Source organism: Elaeis guineensis, chromosome 1 (genome assembly GCF_000442705.2).
Source record: "Elaeis guineensis isolate ETL-2024a chromosome 1, EG11, whole genome shotgun sequence".
Classification (NCBI taxonomy): Eukaryota; Viridiplantae; Streptophyta; class Magnoliopsida; order Arecales; family Arecaceae; genus Elaeis; species Elaeis guineensis.
In genome coordinates this window covers 12,092,292-12,103,267 of record NC_025993.2, presented here as the reverse complement: position 1 = coordinate 12,103,267, position 10,976 = coordinate 12,092,292, and the positions used below count along the sequence as shown (strand labels likewise).

General features: G+C 43.7%; 1 protein-coding gene across 1 annotated transcript; it reads left to right on the top strand.

Moving 5' to 3' along the window:
* The first annotated feature begins 3,079 nt into the window (after window positions 1–3,079).
* Window positions 3,080–5,032, top strand: LOC105035601 (UPF0481 protein At3g47200-like). The gene has a single exon (XM_010911202.4). The coding sequence runs from the start codon at window positions 3,131–3,133 to the stop codon at window positions 4,820–4,822; it is 1,692 nt and encodes a 563-aa protein (XP_010909504.2). The 5' UTR covers window positions 3,080–3,130; the 3' UTR covers window positions 4,823–5,032.
* Window positions 5,033–10,976: the final 5,944 nt, after the last annotated feature.

Below are 10,976 nucleotides of genomic sequence, written 5' to 3'. Positions count from 1 at the left end.
GCTTCTAAAATCCTTCAATTGTTTCTCCAACTTTAAGATTTATTTTTAAGATAAATTCTTTATTGTGAGCATCTGAAAAATTTTACACTTGAAACACATGATTAGTATCATCTATACTCCATACTTTGGAATCATCAAAATCAATACTAAGAACAACATCATTGAACAACCACGAATATAATTATGAAGTTACACTTTATCCAAGCCGCATAATAAGAAGAATCAGCATCAGATTTGAAAACACTTCCATCAACAAACCTTATTTTATTCTTAGCATTGAAGGCATTTTGCATCGCCCTTTTCCAAGTAGGATAGTAATCTCCATTCAAAACAGCTGAAATAAATACCATTCCTGGATTATCAAATGGGTGGAGATAATATGGGGAATCAACAACAATGGGAGAGGAGATCACTTCCCTTGTTGTCAAGGAACTCTACTCTTATGACATCATGAAGCTTATAAAAATACTTGCATAGGCTAAAAAAATCAAGAACAGAAATGATGTAAAGATGGTGCAACACTTGCCAAGAAGAACGGTGATCAAGGCTCTCATACCATGTTAAACCTTGAAGGAATTGACATTCATTGATTGGTGTAATGCAAACGACAGATATATATGTACACTGGCCATGCTACAAAATAGGAAGAAGAAGAAAACGGCCATATTACAAAATAGAAAGAAAACCTGGAAAATATAGGAAAAAGACAAGGAAAGTATACAATGTGATAACCTAGAAAATATAGGAAAAAGAAAGGAAAGTATACAATGTGATATACATGGCAATGTAATGCCTAATTATCCATTAATAACTAGATCATGAAGACGATCTTCCTTGCTTCAAAGAAACCCAATCATCCATTCCAAGCAAATCGTCTTCTATTAATTCAGCTATCTCCGCTTAATTAATATGCTCAACTCATTCTTTAAGTATCTCCCATAGGTCTAGGACCAAGCTCTAAACTCATTTGCTTAAGCAATATAAGCGTTGACTTGTGCATGTGCGTGCGCGTGCACACTTTTATGAATGTGTGTCCGTGTATATGTATGTATGTATGTGTGTATATATATACACGTGAAATACTTTACTTGGTATAAGGACTGCATCCCTTGCAAAAAGAATGCATGTTCTTAGATTTTCTTTTAGGAATAGATGTAAATAATTATGGCTTTGTTTAGATGTTTTAATGTCAAAAAATCATTATTTTCTCAGAGACTTTCAAAATCATTTTTTCAGGGACCGTTTGGTATGTTTTTTTGTTTTCAAGAATCCAGGAAGAAAAATAAACTTGTCCAGACATGCATTTTATTTTTTGCAAATAATTATAAAATCTACAAAGTTTTTGGAAGCAAAGAATTATTGCTTTGAGAAAAGCAAAGCAGAAGTAACGAAATAGAAGTTTTATGCAAATGTTATATTCAACAACAATCCCCAAGTGGTATTTCGCTGATTTGTAAAGAAACAAAAGAACAAAAATAACAAAAATACCTAACTGGTCCTTACCTCTATTTCCTTAATTCAAAAGTTTTAGATTTTAAAGCTAAGTTTGCTGGGTAGCGTTTGGATGCTCAAAAGAGACGTTCAAAATGCAAAGTTTTAATTTTAAAAAAAATTATAAAACCGTTAATTAACATGAAAATTGTAATTTACTCCTATAAATTTTTTTTTATATTTATGTTTTGACAAATGTTGTTAAATTTCATAATATAACTAAATACCAGACACTCACAACGGCTGAACTGAACCCAAAGTCTTGTGTAGGCTTTTTTTCTTTATATCCATATGGCCAAAACTAGATATATAGTCGGAATTGCACCTACAAAAAGAGAGACAATGAGCAGTGAGTGCCAAGTAGAGCAGTTTTATAGATAGTAGTAGTAAGATATAAGAAGCGGTGGTAATGGGTTGAGCAGCCAAAGCTGTCAGGTGAGCAGTAGTTCTGAGTAGTTTAGTTCAATCAGACTTGCCAGGAAAGAAGCGGGCGACAAACTCACCCTATCCATTTCAGATGCGATTTGTCTCGTGGACACACAGGCAATCTAACCCATAGGATTTTCTTTTTCTCTTCCCTTGGAAAAAAGATAGGAAGATGAGCAAGCCGGTACAGATACCCTCGCTTTTAGAGCTGGCACCGGCACCCGATAGGAGGGCAATCCTCCAAAACCTATTATTGTCAGCATCATTCTTTCGAGATGAAGGGCGCCCATCGGACGATAAAGGAAAATAGCTAGTTCTTCCACATGAATTTTAATACCGATATTTGTAAACGAAAAATAATAGGTCTTCATTTATCTTGCTATTCTGTCCAGTGATAGAAAAAAATTATAAATTGTTTCATTTTTTTTCTGTTAAATCAAATAAAAGTAAATAATTCTAATTCTATAAAATTAAATAAAAAATTAATTGATTATTTAGTATAATTATTATATTTAATGTGTAACTCGATTTTGAATGCAGAGTTAGTGGCTTTGATCAATCAACCCATTTCATTGCGGCTAACAAGCACTTTAGGTTGTTAGTGATGGACATTTATAGGGCTAAAAAAAATAAATTTTTAATTTTTAATTTAAAAAAAAATATAGAGTATGACAGAACTTATAGTAAGTACATCTTACACACAAAAAAAAAAAAAAATCCCCCAACGAGAAATGATATCCGTACCATGTGCATCACATGGCGATGCATTACATCAACCACGTGTCTCGGTTCCTATAGTCACCGTGCATCTTATGTTTGTCTTCGACGGAAGTTAAATCCTATACCACCAATCACAGCTATTTGTTTCTATCGAGGTCATCGAGACGAGCGCTCAATGAACGAGGCTTATAAAAAATGAGTGGTTGTGATTTGCAATACGTACGGCCATATAGTACATATGGGAATAATTTCTCCGTGTTTGCACTGCTGCTCCGTACAATTTCCCACACTTGGAGAATGTTTTTCCTTTCGAAGTATTTGTGTTTGAGCTAAAGTTTCTGCTTGGCTCCTCCAGCTACGTCAACTTGCATCCATGGAAAATGAATTTTGAAACTGAAATTTCAGGTCGTATTAATTATTAGGTTGTAAGATGGAGGGAATATCCAGCCACCACACATCGCATGCACGCCATCGTCTGGCTCCACGTTCCACCATGGAGCTCACAACAGACCGAGGCATACCGCCACCGACAACAGTTACAGCAACATCTTCCACCTCTAACACCAGTGAAGATGGAAGCCCCAGCCACGATTGGATGGAGACCTTAGGAGTCAACGAAAATGCAAGGAAGAAGATGGATGAGGCCTTATGGATCAACAATGCAAGGACGAAGGTGAATCAGGTGCGTCCTAAGAGAGAACCTCTTATTCCATGCACCATCTTCAAGGTCCCCGAGCACATTCGGCGTTGCGATGCGCAGGCCTATGAGCCACTTATCGTCCCCATTGGTCCCTACCATCATGAACCGTCCCAAAAATCTGCCATTCGAGTACACAAGTGGAGGTGCGTGCGGTACCTTCTCTCGCGCCACAGAAGCCCAGAGCATGCAAGGCAGCTACTGGATGATTGCCTATTGGAGTTGAAGGCCCTTGACGCCAAGATCCGACGCTGCTACTCGGAGGACTTCCCTCAACTGAAAGCCAACGTGGTGTCAGAACTGATGCTACTTGATGGGTGCTTCATCATCCATCTTTTGCTAAAGCATGCAAAGAAGGAGAGAGAGGAGGGGAAGAAGAGAGGGGAAGTAGTGCTGGAGGTGAATGAGGAGAGAAAGGAGGGAGGGCAAATGATGGCGGAGAAGGAGAAAGGGGAAGAGGAGCAAGGAAGTGGTCTTGATGAAGGAGCAAGAGGAGCGCAAAGTGACAGGAAAGAGAAGGGGAAAAAGTTTGAGTATATTGAGCTGGAGGAAAGAGTAGGGTTGGAGTTTGAGCGGATAGACCTGGAGTTTGAGATCGGCGAGGAGGAAGAGGAAATTGAGGGCCCATTTGCAGCAGGTTTGTTCACAGTTCGGCTAGTACCGTACGATCTACTGAAGCTTGAGAACCAAATCCCTTTCTTCATCATCGAAAAGCTATTTGAAATCCTCAAAACTCCGGATGACCAAGGCATCGATCTTCCAGAGCATGCACTCGGACTTTTTCGCAACATCCATCCCCAGGAATCGAAATCATTCAGGACATCGTCCATGGGTCAGATCCATCATCTGCTCCATTTGTTCCATTCTTCTCGCGTCTCTTTGGAAGAATCTACACAAGGAAATGCGAGCCCTGAAGCTACGTACGATTGGATTCCTAGCGCAACAGAGCTCGCGATGGCTGGTGTGAAGTTCAGGGAGAAGAGGGAACCGAAAAGCTTCTTGGACATAACATTCAAGGATGGAAAGATGGAGATCCCACCGCTGCGAGTCTATGACCACATGGGCTCCCTCTTCCGCAACCTCATAGCATTCGAGCAATGCTACTTCGACACCATGACTTCCGTCACAATCTATGCAGTCTTTATGGACTGCATCATCGATGAGGCCAAGGATGCACGATTGCTCCACTTGAAAGGTATATTGGTAAACAGGTTAAGCACCGATGAGGCCATGGCAGGTCTCTTCAATCAATTGTGCAATCAGATATGTTATGCTGCTGATAGGAACTACCTCCAGAATCTGTTTGCGGAGGTGAACAAGTATTATAACTCCAAAATTCAAAAATGGCGAGCTGGTTTAATGCGGGATTATTTTAAAAATCCATGGACTATTCTTTCGGTGATAGCGGCAGTCTCGCTCCTCCTGCTAACCATCGAGCAAGCAGTGTTTTCTGGCTTGTCCTATTTGCGCCCTCCAAAGGGGTCATAAAGATGTAGTCCGACTATTTCATTCCCTCCATGCAAAATAAATTAGTGTGTGCTGCTTTGATCAAGGGTGTTAGGTCCTTATTTGTGTATTAGATACATGAATTAATATGGTTGTAAATTTGAGGGTTCTAGTTCTCAGAACTGGAATTCAATTTGTGGTCCAAGTTATTCACTGTTTAGCCAAGTGTTGTGTTTGAAATTCTCCCATACATGCTGGATTTCTAAAATAAATAATGTACTTCTTAGTTTGAAATTTAGATGCATTTAACAACACCTATCACTAATCATATTGCTTATTTATGGATATCATGTGCAAGGTATTTGCAGTATGCTACAGATTAAGTCCTCTAACAGACGCACACCGCCAAAGGGAGAGGGGAGAGAGAAAAAAAAGAGAGGAAGATAGGAGGAGAGGAAGGATAGAGGAGCAATAAGGGCTTGGCCGGCACCTTTGTCCTCTTTCCTTTTAATTGAGAGGGGGAGGAGGAGGAGAATTGAGAGAATGAGGAAGTCAGGATAGGAAGGCGGCCAGTGAGAGATGCCGTGGAGAAGGGCCGAAGTGCGGTTGGGTTGGGAAATAGAAGAAACAGGAGTGAAGCCTCAATTTTAACAGGGTTGTATCCTCTATTGTCAGAGCGAGAGAGGGGACATCGCCTTAATAGGCGGGCCTTATATATCGAGTGGGTCTGGACCATGGGCCCAGGTATTATAAACATTGTTATCCTTTTTGATGATAGAGGAAAGTAGTGTAACAAATGAAACAGAAAACCGTTCATCCCCTCAATTTTTGACTATTAACGTCGCATAAAAATGAACATAGAAGGTTATAAATTTTCTAGGGAATATTGCTAGGTCTCTCATGGTACCAGAAAAATAAACTCCAGCTAGTATATATGTAATCTTTTCAGTTGTGCTGTGTCCCTATTTTTCCGGTTTTTGAGGAAAAAGGTCCAAGCATATATTGCATCCCTTGTTTATCCACTTTGGTCATTGCACTCAATACTAAAATGGGTAAAAGAAAACGAGGAGGAAAAACAAAAGGAATGGCCATAAGCTGTGCTCATCCGTCCATAAAGCTCCCACTTCTTCTCATTCGACACTCGTCAACTGACCACAACCCTTTCCCCAACGAGACAATTAATCCATATAGATATCACGGTTGTTCTTTTGATATCACCGGATTGTTACTCTCTTTTTCTAGAGAGCTGATATCACCATATTGTCTTATAATTAAAGCACTCCAGCTGAATTAGGAAGTCTTACAATTACTGGATAGGTAGAAATTGCCCACATTTACCTCTCAAGAGCAACAGAATCGCTTTGGATGATGGCCTTTGCTAGTAAAACCAGACTATGAAATCCGTTTCTTATCTAATATAATATTCCATAAGAATTCCACCATTTTTGCATATTTGACTTGTTAGACAGTGTTTACATCCATCTGCTATTGTTTTGTAAATGTGATAGAGACCTGGGCCATCACCAGAGTCCTAAGAAACAATGATCCAAAGGCTTCGATTCAACAATAACCTCAGTCAATCTTTACACAAGAATGTGTGCAGCTTAAACATCTCAGAAGAGGCCAGTGGTGATGTAGTTGCTAATTGCTTGCTCGAGAACAAGATAACCACTCAAAGCATGATAGCATATTGGGGTACCTTTGCAGAGATTAGGGCACGCATGAGAGGAAGTGGGGCACTGAGCTGAGACCCAGACTCCTGTTTGAAGCTTTCCATGAACCAGTTTATGAAGGAAGAATTCAGCAGAGGTGTAATGCAAGTTTGACCCCTTACTGGTTTGCAACCTTCCGGAGCCCAATCATCTTCAAGCAACGATCCACAATCCTGATCTATGTCACGATCCACTTATTGGTGGGTGAGGATGCATCTCATTTTTTATTTGAATGGAAAGGGTGAGGATGCATCTCAGGTCTGTTTTTGAGTAGAAAGAAAGAGTTTTCAGATAGTAGCCCGACTGCGATTTTTGTTAACTTCCATGGAGAAATTGGATACCGCACTGGAAAAAAGTTGGTGTTGAATAGGCAGGAGTAACTTGTTTTGCCTTTTAAGTTTATTGAATTACATACAATTTCCTATATATATATATATATATATATATATATATATATATATATATATATATATATGCGTGCGCGCGCATGATTTATTTTGAATAATAAATGTTAGACTCTAAAATGTCTAAAATTTAAATATATTCAGTAAAGATATATAGTACTTACGTGTAGCTCTGAACGTGGACGAGCTCTCTATCCTTCGATCGAATCTGAGACACCATAAGCCAGATGGATCTTCTACCATTTCTCTGATTTTGAGAGCCGGACACTGCTCCATGTGACTGTGGGTTCACTAGTGACCCTACGTCGTTCGAATATAAAAATATCAAGACATAATAAAGAATGTTATATTAGATAATAAAGGATAAAATAATATAAAGAAGAATATTTAAAGAATTAGAGTTTACCGCATGGTACGTGTGGCTTACGTATGGCATAAAAACATACATGCGAGTTGGCAGCATTAGAGCTCTCTCTTCCAAAGCTCTCTCTTTGGTTGCGACGGCTCCGATCTCAGGAAGACATGATCTATAATTTTTAAAATTAAAAATAATTATGTATCATATTAGATTAACTGTATATCAAAATAAATAACTATGTATCATATTTATTTAACTGTATATCATAATATTTTAATTTTATACCAGCAAACCAACATATTATCATGTACTGCTGGATGAGAATCATTTTTCTGCTGATACATTGCAGATGCTAGCTAACAATCTTACATAACATCTTTTCTTGGGTAGTTCCCCCAGCATATTATGCACATATGGCTGCTTTTCGTGCTCGATAGTATGTAGATTATGATCTCTTTGATGGAGGATCAATATCGGTTAGTGGGTTTAGCTTGGTACCTTTCAGATATTTGGTATCCTTCAGATGGGTGGTAATACAAGACAAGTATTTAAAATGAGTCAGAGGTAGAGAAGTTCATCGCAAGCAAGGAGCACTATTCATCGACCTCTTCAGATGTTTGGTATCCTTTGAATTCTTCATCTGATTCTTCCTCTTCTTTCACTTTTTCATCTTCTTCCTCTTCTTAGATAGGATTGTCCTTTAAAACAAACTCAGAATTATCTATCTCCTTATGTTGGCCATCACGTAGGAGAAAACTTAGAGCATCCAACTCTGCATCTATGAAAGAGTGATGAACTCTAAATATTTCATCATCTTGAAAGCATTCTGGTAAATGGAGCTCTTCCTTCTTCGAGCGTATAATGAATGGCCCGAAACTTAATTTTACATATAGCCCACTGTTGGTGCAAAAATCCGCCTGCATCGGAGAAGCTGGAGTCGAGGGAGTCGCGGTCGCCGTCGGAACCTGCAAAAGAAGTCTAAACCGGAGGTGGGGTTGCTCCGGCAAGACCCTCCGAAGCTCAAGTCAGTTCTCTGCCTCAACAAGAATGGAGTGCTCGAATAGAAATTTTAGTAGAGTTTCTAGGTAAAAATGAGAGCTTAGAGAATAACGTATCTGGGGTCACCTCTTTTATAGGCGGAGGGAGCAACAGACTGATAGCGATATTTGTAACCGTCCGGCAGTGGGCTGCCCACGGTCAGGAGGAGTTTGTTGCGAAGAGTAGTGGAGTGAAATCGTGGCTATCACCGGGACATGCCACGTGGAGTCTGTCGTGGGGGGTGGAGCGGCGTCCGTTGTCGCGACTTGCCAGAGGATGGAGGAATCGCGTGGTATCCGTCGCAGGAAGTGGAGCAGGATCGTGGTCATTATTGCGGTCTGCCAGGGAGTGATGGAGCCGCACGAAATCCGTCGCAGGAAGTGGAGCAGAGTCGTGGCCGTTGCTGTGGCCTGCTAGAGGGTCCAGGCCTGTCGACCGAAGTCCGACTGGAGTGTCTGGCGGAGAGGGGTGGCTAGTTGCCCGTCTGAGAGGAGCTCGGAGTCCGGCTCTCGTGGGAGTTCGGACGAAGTCTTCCTTCAGTTGAAGTAGGGGATGAGGTCCGGCTCCCACGGGAGTCCGGACGGAGTCTCCCCGCAGCCAGAGTTGGAGATGAGATCTGGCTCCCGTAGGAGCCCGGACGAAGTCTACCTGCAATCAAAGTCAGGGGCGAAGTCCGGCTCCCTTAGGAGTCCGGACGAAGTTTACCAGCAGTCGGGGTCGAGGACGGAGCCCGGCTCCCGTAGGAGTCCGGGCGAAGCCTTCCAGCAGTCGAGGTCGGGGACGAAGTCTGGACGGAGTCGGAGACGAGATCCGGCTCCCGTGGGAGTCCGGACTGAGTCTTCCTGCAATGGGAGTTGTGGGTGAAGACCGGCTCCCGTAGGAGTTCGGATGAAGTTTACCTGTAAGCGAAGTCATGGGCGGAGCTCGGCTCCCGTAGGAGTCCGGGCGAAATCCGCCTGCAGCCGGAGTCGGGAACGAGGTCCGGCTTCTGTAGGAGTCCGGGCGGAGTCTTCCCGCAGCTGGAGCTGGAGACGAGATCTGGCTCCCGCAGGAGCCCGGGTGAAGTCCACCTGCAATCAAAGTCAGGGGCGAAGTCCGGCTCCCTTAGGAGTCCGAACAAAGTTTACCAGCAGTCGGGGTCGAGGACGAAGCCCGGCTCCCGTAGGAGTCCGGGCGAAGCCTTCCCGCAATCGAGGTCAGGGACGAAGTCCGGACGGAGTCTTCCTTCGACCAGAGTCGGAGACAAGATCCGGCTCCCGTAGGAGTCCGGGCTGAGTCTTCCTGCAATTGGAGTTGTGGGTGAAGTCCGGCTCCCGTAGGAGTCCAGACGAAGTTTACCTGTAAGTGGAGTCGAGGGCGGAGCTCGGCTCCCGTAGGAGTCCGGGCGAAGTCCGCCTACAGCCGGAGTCGGGAACGAGGTCCGGCTCCCGTAGGAGTCCGGGCGGAGTCTTCCCGCAGTTGGAGCTGGAGACGAGATCTGGCTCCCGTAGGAGCCCGGGCGAAGTCCACCTGCAATCAAAGTCAGGGGCGAAGTCCGGCTCCCTTAGGAGTCCGGACGAAGTTTACCAGCAGTCGGGATCGAGGACGGAGCCCGGCTCCCGTAGGAGTCCGGGCGAAGCCTTCCCGCAGTCGTGGTCAGGGACGAAGTCCGGACGGAGTCTTCCTTGGCTGGAGTCGGAGACGAGATCCAGCTCCTGTAAGAGTCCGGGCTAAGTCTACCTGCAATCAAAGTCAGGGGCGAAGTCCGGCTCCCTTAGAAGTCCGAACGAAGTTTACCAGCAGTCGGGGTCGAGGATGGAGCCCGGCTCCCATAGGAGTCCGGGCAAAACCTTCCTGCAGTCGAGGTCGGGGACGAGGTCCGGCTCCCGTAGGAGTCCGGATGAAATCTGGTAGTTGTAGGAATCTACCGTTGAAGAAGTTCAGCTATTGACGAAGTCCGGGGTAGTTCGGATTGGAGTTGAACCTGGCTGGAAGAAGTCTGGAAGGAATTCGGGGAACAGCTGATAGTCATCGAAAGTCGGCTGGCGGTGGAGCTCAGTGAGCACTTGGGGCGGCTTAATAGATGATTGGGGGAACTCATGTTGAAGAGCTCAGGTGGTGCAGTGGGAGTTCGTCCGTCAGGAGAATTCAGTCAGTACTGTGGGAATCTGGCTGTTGGAGAAGTCCGAAGAGATACCATCTACGATCGAAAGCCGGAGGAGTCCTGAGAGGGTCAATCCTGTCAAGAACTTCGGCTGAGGATATTTTATACCCAACACCAGTCTCCCTACTTCCGAGTTCAAATTTCGAATGAAGGAAGTACAGAGAGATTGTCGCAGCCGAAGTTGCTCCCTTGATGTCCGCGCGCAATCGTCCTTAGATATTTTGGCATTTAATGTGCATGCACTGGAGTCTTTTCAAATCGAGGTGATCTGAAGAGGCTCTTTTGGAACCTACGGCGGAACGGTGCTCAAGGCGTGGCGCAATAAAGGCTCTGTCAGCCGTTTGCCACTTTTTAACCGCCCGCTATGGTGAGTGGGACACGCGGCTAAAAGAGATCTGTTAGAGGAGATTCGCAATCGTCATTATGCCAGATCTCGGGGCCTATTTAAACCCGCACTCCTCCTCCAAGAGTCCCGCTCTATCCGACGGTCTCGTTCTGGCACCCTTCTTCTCCCTGAGAACTCCAATTTTTCTCAGCACCC